Source organism: Lissotriton vulgaris, chromosome 8, assembly GCF_964263255.1.
Source record: "Lissotriton vulgaris chromosome 8, aLisVul1.2, whole genome shotgun sequence".
In the NCBI taxonomy this organism is placed as follows: domain Eukaryota; kingdom Metazoa; phylum Chordata; class Amphibia; order Caudata; family Salamandridae; genus Lissotriton; species Lissotriton vulgaris.
Genome location: NC_141696.1, coordinates 553,818,615 through 553,838,742, shown reverse-complemented (window position 1 = coordinate 553,838,742; position 20,128 = coordinate 553,818,615). Strand labels below are relative to the sequence as shown.

At 49.0% G+C, this 20,128-nt stretch overlaps 1 protein-coding gene across 1 annotated transcript in view; it reads right to left on the bottom strand.

The window, feature by feature from the left end:
- Positions 1-20,128, bottom strand: part of NALCN (sodium leak channel, non-selective) — a 2,672,759-nt gene that overhangs the window by 1,264,771 nt on the left and 1,387,860 nt on the right. The window contains exon 11 of the mRNA XM_086934370.1: positions 6,736-6,903. Within this exon, the coding sequence (XP_086790496.1) occupies positions 6,736-6,903 (168 nt within the window). The remainder of the gene's footprint in view (positions 1-6,735; positions 6,904-20,128) is intronic.

Here is a 20,128-nt window from a genome sequence, read left to right as displayed (position 1 = left end):
TCTTTAAACATTGTCCATTAAAAAAAACTTCTTTTAAGCATTCCTGTGCAAGTGAGGCAATTTACCTTTTTTGAAAGTAGTCTTCAGAAATGCTGTTATGTAGAGAAGGTTGCGTTCTTTGTGATAATACCACGGTTTTAATTGTAATATATCCCAGTACTTTAAACTGGATGGTAAAAGAGGAGCCGTCCGTAAATAGGCGTGGCCTCAGAAGTGTATTTTTAAAAAAAAACTACAGACCAGGTGTGACCTTTGTAACTAAGGGCATGGCTTAATACATGTGATATAGAATTCTGTGCTTTACAAATTCACAAATAGGGCCTTAATCGACAAGGAAAGACCAAATCAGCAGGCAAAAGAGATTTCATTTAATTATTTATATGGCTCGGTTACACTGTAATAAAACTCACGACAAGGTACATTGAAAAATTCATCCATAGCCAAACGAATGTTGACCCATCAGATGAGATTGCCAAAGGATGGGGGCGTCAATATTTTGCCATTGGGTTTATTAAATAGGCACACGAAAGACAACTAGGTTCCACCTCCAACCCCATACCCAGAACATGGGCCCCAGAGGTCCGATTTGGGTATTCCATGTCATAACAGGTTTTCACTACTGGAAGGCCTAAATGAGTTGATTGGCAATCTCTGCGTTCGGATGAGGTATCTACCCCACTGCCCCCAAGAGGCCAGTCTTGCAAACCTTCAGTGTGTCCACGGGCCCCGTTGTCCCAACCACTAATGCACTCTCTTCAAACCTTGCTGGCTTGGTGTGTAAGCTGTTGTGCCCATATTGGGGCCAATTCATTGACACATTTGACATATTTTTTTTCCAGGAGACATAGGTTCTGACTCCACAGTTTTACTCAGGGTTCACTTGCTTCAATTTAACTGCACTAACCTCAGGGAAAGGGCGACCAAGAATGGGACTAGTAGCCTGGATTAAATCTAACCTTCAATGCGAGTCTAAAGCTATTGATTTAGGATTGCATGATGTCATGTGTTTTTTTTGTAGTTCCTGTTGGAAGCTTCTTTGTACGTTTATAATATTCATGGTGGGCATGGGGGTATTAAGGAGGAATTATCCATCATTGATCATTGACCATCTGGCGATTCTCCCTGTAGGTTGTCTCAAAATTGTGGCGGGTGACTTCAACAGTAATTTTGAGCCGTCGGGCATTGAGAACCTGACTGGGGAGGAGGATACAATTTGGTCGGCCCCAGCACTAACACTTCCACCCATCAAGTAGTGGACAGCGGCAGTACTTCAATTAAATGCTTTAATACTGAAAAACAGTATTAGAGCATGCAATGGGAGATCATTATCAGACAAGGAGGGCAGGCACGCAATTACCAGCCAGCATAGGACCAGCTTCATAGACAACATCCTGCTTGATCTTAGATTGTGGTCTATGATGATTGATATGACTGTTGCATATTGTTATGATAGTGACCATTTTGCCCTGAGCCTCACCTTGAGAGCACTTGGACCCAGTAGCCCTAGCTCCCATATGGAACCTCTTGACAGAAGGCTTACAGTCTGATGCAATTACCGCAAGTTAAATCGGAGCTCTGTGGCTGACTCTCCAGCTATCTTAACCTCATCAGCGCGGCGCAAATTTGTGCGCTGTGCTGAACGTTCCATTGGGCTTATGGAACGATGACGGAACGGTTCCGTCATGAGCACGGGTCAACCGACGCTCATGACGGACCCGTTCCGTCATAAGCATCGAAGGGGTTAAGTCAGGTCTATGAGGTGGTTACCTACAGCCTAGAGGTGGTCCAGGCAGAGGGTTGGAACTTGTTGCATACAGATGACTTGGAGAAAATTAGTGAGGTCCATAATGCCATCTTTTCTTCCCTCAGGTACCTATTCTTATTTGAATGTCGGGCTTTGCCCAAGAGAGAGAAAAAGGTCCCCTGATACTCACAATCTTGCAGACTTGTGAGGCGAGCACTCTCTACCGATATTAAGAGTGGGAACAGGAGCAGGATACATGCAGCTAGGTCCTGCTATAAAGCTGTTATTAAGCAAGCTAATAAAAACTGGATGTTTGCTAACTGAGAGGCCATGTTAAATGCTGTCAAGAGGAAAGATCAGTGTTCCTTCTGGCAAATACTAGCAAACAGTCACTCCTATACTAACCCACTCACTGATAGCAGCATATAGGCATCTGCATGGGTAGGCCACTTTTCCAAACTTTACTCTACTAACACTAGTTTGGATTTCCCTTTGTGTGAGGATAGTAGGCACATCTGTACTGCTAATGGGTATTTAGCCATCACTTCTGAAGTTTTTAAAGCCAGGGCAATTAGAGTCGATGAAGTTAATAAAGGTATTGATTAGATATCACAGAATAACGCTTCCGGTCTAGATAAAATCCCTGAGGACCTCTTTATGGCCAAGAAGGTTATCTGAAGCCCCAATTTCGTTTTGTTCTTTAACTGCTTTATGAGGGGTTCTTCCATGCCATCGTCATGGGCCGGGACAGAGATTACCACAATATTCAAAAAGGGTCAAGGGATCGCCCCTCCAACTACAGGCCTATTAGCCTGTTTGACAGCTCACAGAAAGTATTTAGTCAGCTTATACTTGAGAGGCTACAAGACTGGAGGATAGATGTGGATTTGCTGACCTCATTGCAAGCTGGGTTTAAGCACGGCATTAACACCATAGATCCGGTGTTTCCCCACCAGTTGATTTACTGGAAACAAGAGATCTTGAGAGAAGGGTGACTTTATATGGTTTTCATGAATCTCCTGTCAGATTTTGACCTGGTACTTCGAACACTCGGGCTACTCTTCATGGTGGGGAACTGTGGGTAGCCAGGACACTGGAAGCCTGAAAAAAGTTGAAAATTGGTTCCTGCGACACCTCACCAGTCTTTCGGCTACCACCCCTCTATTTCCCCTGCAGCTTGATGTGGGTCTTAGACCTCTCGCTAAGAAAGAGGGCATCAGACCAATACAGTATTGGCGTAGGATCTGGGCTACCCCAGCATTGATGCCATATCAACAGGACCTCGAGGATGTTTTGAGGGTGTCCAGGGCTTCCAGAATTCCTTGATTTAGATACAGCCAACATCAGTTTAGTGAGTTAGGGTGTGGAAACCTGTGGCTTACTCCTAAGGACGCTCTAGTGATCTAAAAAAAATACTTAAGTGTCTATACTGGTAGTACATTGCAAACGCAACATTGGCCCTGCTAGAATGGGCTCCCTCACCACTACCATCCTAGAACATGAAGATAGCTATATTGCCATGGGTTACCTTGATGAGTTTGAACCTCCCCAAGCCAAAACACTTGTATTTGAAGCTGCTGGTTGGGACCCTGCCTCTACGGCTGAGTCGCTTTTAAACTGTTTGCTGTTCTCATATTATCCTGTCCCCCCATTTCCCATTGTTGAATGCCCTGATGAAGGTGTGGCCGTAGATCTGGCACAGCACCGAAACGCGCGTTGGCGTTGTTCCATCCTGTCCTGCAATTACGATATTCGGTCCCCAGTTGCTAACCCGGAAGACGCTGCAGGACAGCTATAGAGTGCTACATCTGAAATCTTGTTAGGGATGAGTGATGAACCGTGTGATGGATATATGGGTATGCGTGCTGGAATCTGCCCTGAGAGGATGTAGAGAATGTGATTGAGTGCTTTTGAGTAAATGAAAGATGTTTGGGTTGTGTGGGGCGATTAATTTGTGATTTGTGATTCTGATTATTTGTGTCTTCCTTCGATGACAAAATTATCTGTTTACGATGAATTTAACAAATAAAAAATCTTTATATTATTCTATGATGTGGTTCTGTTAATTATGTGGGCTGGTTATGCATTTTGGTGAGCTCAATTCTGTTAAGTATAAACATTGGACTCTACGTGAGAAACGTGTATGAATCAGAGGGGGCAGACATTTTTGCATTTCGTAGACCCTGCCTCTACGGTCAGTCACAACCAAATGGTTGTGTGCATCCAGTATAATAGATGGGAACTGTTCCTTCTGTCCAGAAGAATCCAAACCCATTGTCCATGTACCAATCTTTTGCCCATCCTATGTCAGGGTTAGAAGGAAATTAATTTTACCACTTTGCCTCAATTTTGGGTTCACAAGTTGTTCCACAAGAATTCGTGTCCTTAGAAGTAATGTAAGACAATATGTCGTTTTTGCCATCTCTCGATTTTTACCGTGTATGTGGAGGCTCAGGCTCAGGTTACCCTCCTGATACCTGTATTATTGGTTATGGATGAGCCTTAAATTTACTCTTGGCCTCAGAGCAATGGGATTAACATTACAGGGTGCAGATTTTAAATATTATTAATCTTGTGACTTTAGTCATGGCTTTTATTTTTTATATAATGCTGATGCTGCTGGAATATCTTTGTGATCACACTTTGTATGATCTTGCTTCGATAATCTCAGGACAATGATTCATGTTTTTAAATTGTTATGCACATTTTGCACACATCATGAATAGTAGAGATCGATATGTACTCTCAAATTGGCAACTGAATGGTCACACTCAAATCTGATACCTCTGTTAGATGCAATTAAAATGACTCACTCTCAGCATCCTTGGAGGTCAAGCAGGGGGGTAAGACAACGATGCATCTTTGCCCCAGTTTTGTTTACTCTCTAGAATAAACTTGGGGAGGTGCTGTCAGTTGCCTGTAAAGACATCCCCATAGCAGGCTCTAAACTGGTCCCAGCTTTCCTGAATGCAGACGACGCAGTGTTACTTACCAGTACAACTGTGGGGTTGCAAAGTCTTGCAAATACTTTTATAGATTTTATGGTCACACTTGAACTTTCAATTAATTTTTCTAAGTCACAAATAATGATGGTAGTAAGAACAAAGCTCTCTAAATGCAGGCTTTTGTGTAAGTAAGGTGATCTGACTAACGTTTCTACATTTCCTCACTGTGATGAAAGAGGGTCTTGGGTAGCATAGAGGGCACTCAAAAAACACCTTGGCAAGAGCAGCTGGAACCACCATGGATTTTGCTAAGAGACTGGGGCCAAACCATTACCCGCCCTACAAAGGTTTGCAATGAGAAGTGTATACCCATGACCAGTTATGGTAGTGATGTATGGGGTTATAAAGATGTTAGTGATCTGCAGGTTCTATAAACATCTCCGCAGACGTCTAGCAGTACCTCATTGCACCCCATATTTTATGGTACATGAGGAACTTGGGGAGGGTTATATTTCTGATACTATTGCTACAGCCACTGTAATGCGTTGGTTGAAAATTTGGTTAACCCCTATTCTTACGCCGAACCACCTTATCTTCGAAGGCTGCATGAAGCTTGATAGGGCCCTTGATATCCCATGGCTTAGTTACGTCTCAGAGCAGTTGAAGATCTTAGCCTGTCCTGAGCTGTTCACGAATCATAGGCTGATGCGCCCTAATGAGCTGAGAGATATAAAATTATTATTTATAGCAAGAAGGATGGTAGAAAGTGAAAATAGGGAACTCACTAAATCCACAGTAAGGCAATATGCAATAGTGAGCCCTGGGACCCTAGGACAACCTTATTGGAGGTATATCAAGAGTCAATATCATTGTTCTCAGTTAATCAGATTTAGGTTTAACTTTATCCGCAGGGATTTATCTGTCCCTAGGGGCTTTTCATAGACATGTTCTTTAATGCCTTGCTCTTGTGATCATTTCTCAGAACAAGACCTCTTCTTACATTTTATTTTTTTCTGTGATTTTTATTGCCATCTGCGAAAAATATATATTCTCCCATTTCTAAGGCATTGTAAATTTGCACAAGTAAAACCAGCTCTGATATATTTGCAAATGCTGTCCTCCCCACTGATCTGTTCTGGAGTTGCCAGTTTTCTATCAGGTGCTTTGAGACAAAGGAAAAAAACTGCCTGTAGCTTAAGTGTGTTACTGGCTGTTTCCACTGAGTTGTTTTAGCAGTTTTATTTGGATTATATTAATGATTTTATACACATGTACTATTCTGCACTTTACAGGGTGCTTTAAATGTTTAGCCTAGGTGTTCTCCGAGCTACACACCATTCTATTGTCTGATACAACCATATGAATTACCATTCTGTGTCCTTTTAATATATTGCATGGGTTAGTTTTGGCATTTCTTCTTTTTTTAATTGTGTGTTTGACTAGCTTTTTTGACCCAAGATGGCCGAATAACGTTTCTTTGACTTCACAACTGAATGGTTTTAATCTGGCATGCTTTTATTTCCTGTTTATTAATACTGTATTATTATGCATTGTGCTCTCGTTTATGGATTTTTAATCCGACTAAAGATTTTTGCTGATGAAAGTAAGTAATGACTTGACGACTTGCTGTCACTACCCTTAGTGAGTGTTTAACGGGGAAAGCTTGGTTATTGAAAGGGAATGAAATAGTATCTTCAGCTCTAGGTTACCAATGGTAAATAACACTATGCACCATACGTCTGCATGTTTTTTTCACTTTTGAAGGTGGGTCTGAGTAAAATCTTTTGCTGGCATCAACAGTTGCGGGTTTCCAGTGTAATAAAGTTATTTTACTGCATTTCTGGAGCACTACTTCCGCTTTAATTTAAATGGAAATTAACCTGTTATTTGCACAGAAATCCACTCAATGCACATTTAACACAACTTTGTCTAATTTCAATCTTATTTAAAAGAGGGATAAAACCTTTAATTTTGTAAACCTATTGCATATGGATATAAGGGATTATACATTTCAAGTGAGTTAATGTAAAATATGTAGCACGTTACCTGAAAATATGTGAACTGTGAGTGATATAGATCTGGATAAATATGCAAGGTTGTTCCAACTACCAACAAGAGCTCAAATTTGTGAAGAGATGAGCTAATATATCCAGTAAATCCCAAACACCAGATCTTCAGAAGAGCTTCCAAATCAAACAGAAATGTGAATGCAACCTGGAAAAAAACACAACAAATCATTACCTTTTGCAAATGTGTGCTTTGTAACCAATTAGCAGGGCTGAAACTGTACAACTATTACACATGAATTAGTGAACAATAATAATGCTTAGCAATCAACATGATTAACAATGATAGAACCCCCAGAATCAAACTAAGCGCTGCTATCTTTCCTGCTTGCCTAAGGACTGTCATAAGCTTTTGTCGGGCGAGAGTGGTCCGGGGCGACCAACCTGAGCTGCTTACCTCTTCTCATTGTCATGCCTTCTACACAACCTTGATGTTGTTTGAAAAGATCGGACGGGAGTGACACTGCATGCCATTTGACCTTTACTTTGACAAACACACACATGCCCTCACACACTCTCGCGTACATAAACACACTCTCGCCCGCAAGCATGCATACAACATACATTTAATAGCATTTGTTACTTACCTTTGCTTCCAGATTGGATCATATTCCAGATAATGTACTCCATTTTTTATTACATTAATAGTAAATAATATTGATCACTATTTTTATCATTTAAAAATTGACAGAAAGCAGGCAAGTGGAGATCTAATTAGCGTCCATTAAGAAGAGCTGCCCCTGTGTTACAGGCACTCATTTTGCCACCTCTGATGTCAGGGGTCACAAAACCTGTGCCTGAGGTAGCAAGGGGCAAGCCAGGGGTCGCAGCTGCGACCGCTAACAACCCCTAAATTATGTCCATGCCTGATGGGCCACTGATCTGGAGTTGCCGTGCAACTAGCGCTGTGAAGCATTGCACATCAGCTCACAAGTAAATTTGACCATCGCTAGCTCCAGGTCAACAGTTCATTTGTAGCTTGCTACCAAGGGGTTCCTACAAGAATGGCTAATTTGTTGTCCACTGTGCGTTGTCTGTGGGTATGAAGGGCAGAGAGAATAGGCCTCTTTGGATCAACACAACTCCATTTCAGAATCTTTTGAATATCCTGCAAAACACTGTTTAAGGCGTTGTGATTGGTCTGATCACGACGGTCTGAACGTCCTGTTTGGACGCTCAGGCAGTGCCTGGGAACCTGGGCAAGTTCTTCATGGGGCTGTGCAACATGCTCAAGTGCGTCAGGCAAACCGTCATTGGCGCTTAGAGGAGTGCAAACCACTCCTCCCCTGCTCTGGTGTCAGAGCCCAGCCCGCCTTGACTCCAGCACAGAAAAATAAAATGATAATAACGCCCTGTTTTTTTCATTTTATTTTTATTTTTTGCACTGTAGAAATAGCAGTGGGGCGATGCACCTCCACCTCAGCTGAGGATCCGCCACTGCACACTCACCCACTAGAGTCAAACAGGTCTAGGAAATAATTTGGGCCCTCTTCACTGGGCAATGGTTACAAGCAAGGCAAGAATCCAAAGCTTACTTTGTGCAGGTGTTTGCCGATATAGGGCACCACCGCTTATATTTGTGGCCAGACATTACTTTTCAACATTAGACTATAGCCCAAATCAAGAGAGTGAAAGGCAGAAAAGAGAGAAAGAAGGAGGAAGTGTAAGACAGGAGAACAGAGGCTAACATAAAAAGTACAGCAGAAGAAAACCTGCATGAATGAGATAAAGAGACAGACAAGTGTAGGGTGGTGAAAGAAAGAGGCATGAAGTGGAATCGAAGACATGGTAGCCCTGATATCCATCAAACCTGATATCCAGCAGTGCTGGTGACAGGTCTTATGAAAACCTTTAGAAAACGAAACCTTTTTTTGTTTTTTTACAAATTAAGTAATGGTCGAGTCCACTGGTTGCTCTTTTTTGAGTGTCAACTAATCATAACATCAAGTTTCATTCTCAGATAGAAAGGTTAAAACAAATGCCATAATTACTACCACATGTTATTAGCTGAGTAGTCCAGGGCACCATCAGAACAATAAACGATCAGTTGACTAGCTATCAATCATTGTGACTTCAACTGCAAGAAAATAACTAACTTTTGAAGTATAAAATGGATTAAGGAAAGCGTGCTTCATTTTAATAATCTGCTTAAACATTTTCAGTCTCTGAGAAGATGCAGTTACGTAACACAATTAATATATAAGCTTTTTAACAGCGGACATAGAGGTGCCAGACACTGCACTCTCTCACTAAGGGGTTAACAAACCCTTGGGCCCGATTCACAAAAGTAATCTAAGACGCAATCCTAACTTTACGACTTTCGGTATTCACAAAAGGCATTTAGGAGTAGTAAAGCTAGGATTCCTGGGCCCGATTCACAAAAGTAATCTGAGAAAAAAATCCTAACTTTACGACTTTTGGTATTCACAAAAGGCATGTAGGAGTAGTAAAGTTAGGATTCCTAACTGTACTACTCCTAAACTGAGAAAAATCCTAACTTTACGACTTTTGGTATTCACAAAATGCATTTAGGAGTAGTAAAGTTAGCAATCCTAACTTTACTACTCCTAAATGCCTTTTGTGAATACTGAAAGTCGTAAAGTTAGGATTTTGTCTCAGATTACTTTTGTTAATAGGTCACTTGATTCTTATATTTAAGATGGTCATGTCACACAAAGGCACCAACTGAACTAACCAAAGGTACAAACAAAACATTAGGCTTTTACTATGTAGATGATCATTGACGATCAGTGTGACCCTTATTTGAGCTAGTGAATGTGTTCTTCAGCTGAATAAGCAAAGTCTGGCTCTACCGAAGTCACATAATTTAAAAATACACTACCAAAAAGATGGAAGAAGTAGTTCACTATTTCGAAATTTAATGCAAGATGCCGCTATCCTGGAATAGACACATGAGTGGGTTTATTACTGCTGCTAAAACGGCAGGCACTCCAAAAGTACTTTAGAAGACAAAGAGGGAAATCTTTCCTCTTTCACCAAGCAAGAGGGATGTCATCCTGGGCTTCAGAATTCATGTGTTTTACACTATATTATATGGCTGCATCTCATAGGTCCAAATCCAAATACCCAGACTTGATTCCCCTTTATTAGGCTAGTTTCCCATTCTTGATCTGCCTTCCGTCTTGCACCAGTTTTGATCTCTTAATTATGACTTGCTAGCTTCTCTTGTTTGTTTTGAGTGACTCACTTGGGCTCACTTGTGGTTTTGATTCATGAATTTGGGCAGATAATACGTGTCGTCTTTAGTCTAATGGCTAAAAATGGTGCTAGATTGGGTAAAGTAGTCAATGCAGGTTTAAAAAATAAACAAAAATACATATTACAAATTTATAAGAATATAGGCCATAGGAAGGGGCAAAAGACGGAAGCCTCTTAAAAAATAAAGTGTGACCTCGAGATGACTTAATCACACTCTTCAAGCGCGCCCAGCATCTCCTGTCCCTGGTGTTCTCACTTGCTCCTTTTCTGCTGTGCGTTGAGAGGCTCCTATATTTTCTGTGATGTGAGCTTCAGACTCCCTGTAGGAGTGTTTTGCATCCAGCGACTGCACCACTCCTCTTGGAAGACGTCATGCTGTGGTAATGGATAGTTTGTACACGTTTGCACTGACATAAAAACAGGGTCGGCTCCTACGTTAAAGCAGAGGAGCGTCGCCTCGCTAAAAGGTTGTCCCAGGGGTAGAAAAATAAAATGGTAAAGTTAATTTAATACCATTTTATTTTTCAAAACCCCGTCCTGAGCTCAGCGTCTGGAGGAGGGGGCGGCCAGTCAGGCAGGAGCAGAAATCAGATATAGGCAGGCCACTTCAAGTTAAAGTGTGGATGTCTGATTGGTCAGCCATCTTGCAACGGCTAACCAGACATATGCATTTTAAACATCTCTAACCCAGCTATCGAAGTCAGCTGGGTTAAAGACAACATGGGGGTCCAGTGTCCTTAAGAATGGCGAGAGAGGCAGCTCCCTCCAATCCTGGCACTGCTCTCATGCAGCATGAGAGCAGTGCGAGGATTGGTTACTGCAGTTTCCTGGATACTGCCTGCCTATTGAGAAGACCAAAAAAAGGAGGATGTCGCGCCTAGAAGGTAAGTGTATTTTTTTTAACTGATTAATTTTCCTCCGCCCTACCACCCTCCTTCCATGCCAGCCGCCAGTGAAAACATTGTCTGCTTCAAGCAAGGAAGGCGATATTTAGGGATATAACAGCTCCTTTCAAAGTCCCTCACTTGAGAAGAATAAACTGGAGAGCACTCCTGATCTAGTCCATAAACTGTGAGCCCCAATGGAAGAGGGTTGCCTTGTGTGTACACTGTGATAATGCACATGCACAGGGAATGAGGATTCTCCTTGCATTTGAGTACTCACATGCATTTACCTTAAAATAGCCAGTAAATATTCTTGAGAGAATCCTGAAATGTGAGTTCACCCATGATGCATGCATATTAATTTCGGTTCCAAGAATGTTTGAAAGGGACCGCTAAAGAATTTGGTATGTTAAATCATTCTACCATTTACAGGGGAGAGTTGCCCTTGCAGGACGATGCATAGTTTCCGCCAACCATCGCCCTTCCTCTTTGATTGGCTGAAGTCCCATGTGCCCCTCAATCACCACCACCACTTCCCCTGCCATCCCATCATGCTAAAAAAATACTAAAGAGGCTGTCTTTTGCTTTGTAGAAGATAGTCATTTTATTTGGCTTAAGTGCTGAAGACAGAATAAAAGGACTAGCTTCATCAATGCTAAATATAGTCCTTCTTGTATGTTTATAGTGCAGTAGACCTAATAGAAATAGAATATTTGAAATGCAGACCTTTCTATTTCTATTATTAAAATAGGTATAATAGAGGGATTATTTTCTGCATTACCAAAAGTAATCTTTCTCTCATATCTATGTTGCTACAGACATAATAAAAGGACTGTCAATATACAAAATCAATGTCATGTTTTAAGTAACAGCAGGATTTAGGCAGGAGGACTGGTGGTGGTGGTGGTGGCTGTGGTTAGGGTGTGCACAGGGTCAGACTAGGCTACGGGGCAATCAGGCTGTGCCTGATGGGCTGGTCTGACAGATAAGTGTGTCAGCTGTTTTTAGGTCTCAGCCTAGAGTACTCTGCGCAGCAGTGTTGCGCAGCGAGATTTTATATTTACCAGTATGGGGGCTTGAACCCGCCCCTCTTCTCCATTGGCTGGCTTCCTAAATGGAGGCCAGCCATTGGAGGAGAGAGGCGTCACTCCGTTCAAGCCCCGTCTTTTTTGGATTCGGGGGCGTGTTTTTTGCAGTTTTTAACTCCATAATGTCATCAGTCACTCAACAGCAAAAACCACGCCCGAATGCGAAAATGTTGGCGCTTTTCCGATGCCATTTCTGCCCGACCGCCCCTGCAAGAAGTGGAGAAGTTGCTGAGTCCTCCGGTGAGTGCTTGCTGTCCTGCCCCCTCGTTGCTCGTGCTTGCTGTCCTGCCCCCTCGTTGCTTGTGCTTGCTGTCCTGCCCCTCCTCGTTGCTAGTGCTTGCTGTCCTGCCCCCCCTCATTGCTGGTGCTTGCTGTCCTGACCCCCCTCGTTGCTTGTGCTTGCTGTCCTGCCACCTCATTGCTCGTGCTTGCTGTCCTGCCCCCTCATTGCTTGTGCTTGCTGTCCTGCCCCCTCATTGCTTGTGCTTGCTGCCGTGCCCCCCTTTGCTCAAGCTTGCTGTCCTGCCCCGCCTCGTTGCTCGTGCTTGCTCTCCTGCCCCCCTCGTTGCTTGTGCTTGCTGTCCTGCCACCTCGTGCTTGCTGTCCTGCCCCCTCATTGCTTGTGCTTGCTCTCCTGCCCCCTCGTTGCTAGTGCTTGCTGTCCTGCCACCTCGTTGCTTGTGCTTGCTCCCCTGCCCCCTCGTTGGTTGTGCTTGCTCTCCTGCCCCCCATCGCTGGTTGTGCTTGTTCTGCTGCCCCTCCTCACTGGTTGTGCTTGCTCTCCTGCCCCCCCTTGTTGCTTATGCTTGCTCTCCTGCCACCTCGTGCTTGCTCTCCTGCCCCCTCTTTGCTTGTGCTTGCTGTCTTGCCCCCTCATTGATTGTGCTTGGTGTCTTGCCCCCTCGTTGCTTGTGCTTGCTGTCTTGCCCCCTTGTTGCTTGTGCTTGCTGTCCTACCCCCTTGTTGTTTGTGCTTGCTCTCCTGCCCCCTCGTTGCTTGGGCTTCCTCTCCTCCCCCCCTGGTTGCTTGTGCCTGCTGTCCTGCCCCCTCATTGCTTGTGCTTGCTCTACTGCCCTCTCATTGCTTGTGCTATCTGTCTTGCCCCCTCATTGCTTGTGCTTGCTGTCTTGCCACCTATTTGCTTGTGCTTGCTGTCCTGCCCCCTCATTGCTTGTGCTTGCTGTCGTGCCCCCCTTGTTGCTTGTGCTTGCTCTCCTGCCCCCCTCGTTGCTTGTGCTTGCTGTCCTGCCACCTTGTTGCTTGTGCTTGCTCTCCTGCCCCCTCGTTGCTTGTGCTTGCTGTCCTGCCTCCTCGTTGATCGTGCTTGCTCTCCTGCCCCCCTTGTTGCTTGTGCTTGCTCTCCTGCTCCCCTCATTGCGTGTGCTTGCTGTCCTGCCCACCCTCGTTGCTTGTGCTTGCTGTCCTGTCCCCTCATTGCTTGTGCTTGCTGTCCTGCCCCCTCGTTGCTTTTGCATGCTCTCCTGCCCCCTCGTGCTTGTGCTTGCTGTCCTGCCCCCTCATTACTTGTGCTTGCTGTCCTGCCCCCCTCGTTGCTTGTGCTTGCTCTCCTGCTCCCCCTCGTTGCTTGTGCTTGCTGTCCGGCCCCCTCGTTGCTTTTGCTTGCTGTCCTGCTCCCTCGTTGCTTGTGCTTGCTCTCCTGCCCCTGCCCCCTCGTTGCTTGTGCTTGCTCTCCTGCCCCCTCGTTGCGTGTGCTTGCTCTCCTGCCCCCCTCGTTGCTTGTGCTTGTTCTCCTGCCACTGCCCCCTCGTTGCTTGTGCTTGCTGTCCTGCCCCCTCATTGCGTGTGCTTGCTCTCCTGCCCCCTTGTTGCTTGTGCTTGCTGTCCTTCCCCCTTGTTGCTTGTGCTTGTTGTCCTGCCCCCTTGTTGCTTGTGCTTGCTCTCCTGCCCCACTCATTGCTTGTGCTTGCTCTCCTGCCCCCCCTCGTTGCTTGTGCTTGCTCTCCTGCCCCCCTCATTGCTTGTGCTTGCTGTCCTGCCCCTCCCTCGTTGCTTGTGCTTGATGTCCTGCCCCCTCATTGCTCGTGCTTGCTGTCCTGCCCCCTCGTTGCTTTTGCATGCTCTCCTGCCCCCTCGTTGCTTGTGCTTGATGTCCTGCCCCCTCATTGCTAGTGCTTGCTGTCCTGCCCCCCTCGTTGCTTGTGATTGCTCTCCTGCCCCCCCTCGTTGCTTGTGCTTCCTGTCCTGCCCCCTCATTGCTTTTGCTTGCTGTCCTGCTCCCTCGTTGCTTGTGCTTGCTCTCCTGCCCCTGCCCCCTCTTTGCTTGTGCTTGCTCTCCTGCCCCCTCGTTGCGTGTGCTTGCTCTCCTGCCCCCTCATTGCTTGTGCTTGCTGTCCTTCCCGCTTGTTGCTTGTGCTTGCTGTCCTGCCCCCTTGTTGCTTGTGCTTGCTGTCCTGCCCCCTCGTTGCTCGTGCTTGCTATCCTGCCCCCCCTCGTTGGTTGTGCTTGCTCTCCTGCCCCCCTCACTGTTTGTGCTTGCTCTCCTGCCCCCCCTCGCTGGTTGTGCTTGTTCTCCTGCCCCTCCTCACTTGTTGTGCTTGCTCCCCTGCCCCTCCGTTGCTTGTGCTTGCTCTCCTTCCACCTTGTGCTTGCTGTCCTACCCCCTCGTTGTTTGTGCTTGCTGTCCTGCCCCCTCGTTGCTTGTGCTTGCTCTCCTGCCCCCCCTGGTTGCTTGTGCCTACTGTCCTGCCCCCTCATTGCTTGTGCTTGCTCTACTGCCCTCTCATTGCTTGTGCTATCTGTCCTGCCCCCTCGTTGCTCGTGCTTGCTGTCCTGCCCCCTCGTTGCTTGTGCTTACTGTCCTACCCCTCCTCGTTGCTGGTGCTTGCTGTCCTGCCCCCCCTCGTTACTCGTGCTTGCTGTCCTGACCCCCCTCGTTGCTTGTGCTTGCTGTCCTGCCACCTCATTGCTCGTGCTTGCTGTCCTGCCCCCTCGTTGCTTGTGCTTGCTGTCCTGCCCCCTCATTGCTTGTGCTTGCTGCCGTGCCCCCCCTTTGCTCAAGCTTGTTGTCCTGCCCCCCCTCGTTGCTCGTGCTTGCACTCCTGCCCCCCTTGTTGCTTGTGCTTGCTGTCCTGCCACCTCGTGCTTGCTGTCCTGCCCCCTCATTGCTTGTGCTTGCTCTCCTGCCCCCTCGTTGCTAGTGCTTGCTGTCCTGCCACCTCGTTGCCTGTGCTTGCTCCCCTGCCCACTCGTTGGTTGTGCTTGCTCTCCTGCCCCCCATCGCTGGTTGTGCTTGTTCTGCTGCCCCTCCTCACTGGTTGTGTTTGCTCTCCTGCCCCCCCCTTGTTGCTTATGCTTGCTCTCCTGCCACCTCGTGCTTGCTCTCCTGCCCCCTCTTTGCTTGTGCTTGCTGTCTTGCCCCCTCATTGATTGTGCTTGGTGTCTTGCCCCCTCGTTGCTTGTGCTTGCTGTCTTGCCCCCTTGTTGCTTGTGCTTGCTGTCTTACCCCCTTGTTGTTTGTGCTTGCTCTCCTGCCCCCTCGTTGCTTGGGCTTCCTCTCCTCCCCCCCCTGGTTGCTTGTGCCTGCTGTCCTGCCCCCTCATTGCTTGTGTTTGCTCTACTGCCCTCTCATTGCTTGTGCTTGCTGTCTTGCCACCTATTTGCTTGTGCTTGCTGTCCTGCCCCCTCATTGCTTGTGCTTGCTGTCGTGCCCCCCTTGTTGCTTGTGCTTGCTCTCCTGCCCCCCTCGTTGCTTGTGCTTGCTGTCCTGCCACCTTGTTGCTTGTGCTTGCTCTCCTGCCCCCTCGTTGCTTTTGCTTGCTGTCCTGCCTCCTCGTTGCTCGTGCTTGCTCTCCTGCCCCCCTTGTTGCTTGTGCTTGCTCTCCTGCTCCCCTCATTGCTTGTGCTTGCTGTCCTGCCCACCCTCGTTGCTTGTGCTTGCTGTCCTGTCCCCTCATTGCTTGTGCTTGCTGTCCTGCCCCCTCGTTGCTTTTGCATGCTCTCCTGCCCCCTCGTGCTTGTGCTTGCTGTCCTGCCCCCTCATTACTTGTGCTTGCTGTCCTGCCCCCCTCGTTGCTTGTGCTTGCTCTCCTGCTCCCCCTCGTTGCTTGTGCTTGCTGTCTGGCCCCCTCGTTGCTTTTGCTTGCTGTCCTGCTCCCTCGTTGCTTGTGCTTGCTCTCCTGCCCCTGCCCCTTCGTTGCTTGTGCTTGCTCTCCTGCCCCCTCGGTGCGTGTGCTTGCTCTCCTGCCGCCTCGTTGCTTGTGCTTGCTGTCCTTCCCCTTTGTTGCTTGTGCTTATTGTCCTGCCCCGTGTTGCTTGTGCTTGCTCTCCTGCCCCCCTCGTTGCTTGTGCTTGTTCTCCTGCCACTGCCCCCTCGTTGCTTGTGCTTGCTGTCCTGCCCCCTCATTGCGTGTGCTTGCTCTCCTGCCCCCTTGTTGCTTGTGCTTGCTGTCCTTCCCCCTTGTTGCTTGTGCTTGCTGTCCTGCCCCCTTGTTGCTTGTGCTTGCTCTCCTGCCCCACTCATTGCTTGTGCTTGCTCTCCTGCCCCCCTCGTTGCTTGTGCTTGCTCTCCTGCCCCCCTCATTGCTTGTGCTTGCTGTCCTGCCCCCTCGTTGTTTTTGCATGCTCTCCTGCCCCCTCGTTGCTTGTGCTTGATGTCCTGCCCCCTCATTGCTAGTGCTTGCTGTCCTGCCCCCCTCGTTGCTTGTGATTGCTCTCCTGCCCCCCCTCGTTGCTTGTGCTTGCTGTCCTGCCCCCTCATTGCTTTTGCTTGCTGTCCTGCTCCCTCGTTGCTTGTGCTTGCTCTCCTGCCCCCTCGTTGCGTGTGCTTGCTGTCCTTCCCCCTTGTTGCTTGTGCTTGCTGTCCTGCCCCCTTGTTGCATGTGCTTGCTGTCCTGCCCCCTCGTTGCTCGTGCTTGCTATCCTGCCCCCCCTCGTTGGTTGTGCTTGCTCTCCTGCCCCCCTCACTGTTTGTGCTTGCTCTCCTGCCCCCCCTCGCTGGTTGTGCTTGTTCTCCTGCCCATCCTCGCTTGTTGTGCTTGCTCCCCTGCCCCTCCGTTGCTTGTGCTTGCTCTCCTTCCACCTTGTGCTTGCTGTCCTACCCCCTCGTTGTTTGTGCTTGCTGTCCTGCCCCCTCGTTGCTTGTGCTTGCTCTCCTGCCCCCCCCTGGTTCCTTGTGCCTGCTGTCCTGCCCCCTCATTGCTTGTGCTTGCTCTACTGCCCTCTCATTGCTTGTGCTATCTGTCTTGCCCCCTCGTTTCTTGTGCTTGCTGTCTTGCCACCTTGTTGCTTGTGCTTGCTGTCCTGCCCCCTCGTTGCTTGTGCTTGCTGTCCTGCCCCCCTTATTGCTTGTGCTTGCTCTCCTGCCCCCTCATTGCTCGTGCTTGCTGTCCTGCCCCCTCGTTGCTTTTGCATGCTCTCCTTCCCCCTCGTTGCTAGTGATTGCTGTCCTGCCCCCTCATTGTTGTGCTTGCTGTCCTGCCCCCTCGTTGCTTGTGCTTGCTGTCCTGCCCCCCTCATTGCTTGTGCTTGCTCTCCTGCCCCCCTTCGTTGCTTGTGCTTGCTGTCCTGCCCCCTCGTTGCTTTTGCTTGCTGTCCTGCTCCCTCGTTGCTTGTGCTTGCTCTCCTGCCCCTGCCCCCTTGTTGCGTGTGCTTGCTCTCCTGCCCCCTCGTTGCTTGTGCTTGCTGTCCTTCCCCCTTGTTGCTTGTGCTTGCTGTCCTGCCCCCTTGTTGCTTGTGCTTGCTCTCCTGCCCCCCCTCGTTGCTTGTGCTTGCTCTCCTGCCCCTGCCCCCTCGTTGCTTGTGCTTGCTCTTCTGCCCCCTCGTTGCGTGTGCTTGCTCTCCTGCCCCCTCGTTGCTTGTGCTTGCTGTCCTTCCCCCTTGTTGCTTGTGCTTGCTGTCCTGCCCCCTTGTTGCTTGTGCTTGCTCTCCTGCCCCCACTCATTGCTTGTGCTTGCTCTCCTGCCCCCCTTGTTGCTTGTGCTTGGTCTCCTGCCCCCCTCATTGCTTGTGCTTGCTGTCCTGCCACCTCATTGCTTGTGCTTGCTGTCCTTCCCCCTTGTTGCTTGTGCTTGCTGTCCTGCCCCCTTGTTGCTTGTGCTTGCTCTCCTGCCCCCACTCATTGCTTGTGCTTGCTCTCCTGCCCCCCTTGTTGCTTGTGCTTGGTCTCCTGCCCCCCTCATTGCTTGTGCTGGCTGTCCTGCCCCCCTCGTTGCTTGTGCTTGCTGTCCTGCCCCCTCATTGCTTGTGCTTGCTGTCCTACCCCCTCGTTGCTTGTGCTTGCTCTCCTGCCCCCGTTGCTTGTGCTTGCTGTCCTGCCCCTTTATGCTTTTGCTTGCTGTCCTGCTCCCTCTTTGCTTGTGCTTGCTCTCCTGCCCCTGCCCCCTCATTGCTTGTGCTTGCTCTTCTGCCCCCTCGTTGCATGTGCTCTCTCTCCTGCCCCCTCGTTGCTTGTGCTTGCTGTCCTTCCCCCTTGTTGCTTGTGTTTGCTGTCCTGCCCCCTTGTTGCGTGTGCTTGCTGTCCTGCCCCCTTGTTGCTCGTGCTTGCTATCCTGCCCCCCATAGTTGGTTGTGCTTGCTCTCCTGCCCCCCTCACTGGCACTGGTTATGCTTGCTCTCCTGCCCCCCCTCGCTGGTTGTGCTTGTTCTCCTGCCCCCCTCGCTTGTTGGGCTTGCTCCCCTGCCCCTCCGTTGCTTGTGTTTGCTCTCCTTCCACCTTGTGCTTGCTGTCCTGCCCCCTCGTTGCTTGTGCTTGCTGTCCTGCCACCTCGTTGCTTGTGCTTGCTCTCCTGCCCCCCTCGTTAGTTGTGCTTGATGTCCTGCCCCCTCGTTGCTTGTGCTTGCTGTCCTGCCCCCTCGTTGCCTGTGCTTGCTGTCTTACCCCCTCGTTGCTTGTGCTTGCTGTCTTGCCCCCTCGTTGCTTGTGCTTGCTGTCTTGCCCCCTCATTGCTTGTGCTTGCTGTCCTGCCCCCTCGTTGCTTGTGCTTGCTCTCCTGCCCCCTCGTTGCTTGTGCTTGCTCTCCTGCCCCCTCATTGCGTGTGCTTGCTCTCCTGCCCCCTCGTTGCTTGTGCTTGCTGTCCTTCCCCCTTGTTGCTTGTGTTTGCTGTCCTGCCCCCTTGTTGCATGTGCTTGCTATCCTGCCCCCTCGTTGCTCGTGCTTGCTATCCTGCCCCCCATAGTTGGTTGTGCTTGCTCTCCTGCCCCCCTCACTGGTTGTGCTTGCTCTCCTGCCCCCCTCGCTGGTTGTGCTTGTTCTCCTGCCCCTCCGTTGCTAGTGATTGCTGTCCTGCCCCCTCATTGCTTGTGCTTGCTCTCCTGCCGCCTCGTTGCTTGTGCTTGCTGTCCTTCCCCTTTGTTGCTTGTGCTTATTGTCCTGCCCCTTGTTGCTCGTGCTTGCTCTCCTGCCCCCCTCGTTGCTTGTGCTTGTTCTCCTGCCACTGCCCCCTCGTTGCTTGTGCTTGCTGTCCTGCCCCCTCATTGCGTGTGCTTGCTCTCCTGCCCCCTTGTTGCTTGTGCTTGCTGTCCTTCCCCCTTGTTGCTTGTGCTTGCTGTCCTGCCCCCTTGTTGCTTGTGCTTGCTCTCCTGCCCCACTCATTGCTTGTGCTTGCTCTCCTGCCCCCCTCGTTGCTTGTGCTTGCTCTCCTGCCCCCCTCATTGCTTGTGCTTGCTGTCCTGCCCCCTCGTTGCTTTTGCATGCTCTCCTGCCCCCTCGTTGCTTGTGCTTGATGTCCTGCCCCCTCATTTCTAGTGCTTGCTGTCCTGCCCCCCTCATTGCTTGTGCTTGCTGTCCTGCCCCCTCGTTGCTTTTGCTTGCTGTCCTGCTCCCTCGTTGCTTGTGCTTGCTCTCCTGCCCCTGCCCCCTCGTTGCTTGTGCTTGCTCTCCTGCCCCCTCATTGCGTGTGCTTGCTGTCCTTCCCCCTTGTTGCTTGTGCTTGCTGTCCTGCCCCCTTGTTGCTTGTGCTTGCTGTCCTGCCCCCTCGTTGCTCGTGCTTGCTATCCTGCCCCCCCTCGTTGGTTGTGCTTGCTCTCCTGCCCCCCTCACTGTTTGTGCTTGCTCTCCTGCCCCCCTCGCTGGTTGTGCTTGTTCTCCTGCCCCTCCTCGCTTGTTGTGCTTGCTCCCCTGCCCCTCCGTTGCTTGTGCTTGCTCTCCTTCCTCCTTGTGCTTGCTGTCCTACCCCCTCGTTGTTTGTGCTTGCTGTCCTGCCCCCTCGTTGCTTGTGCTTGCTC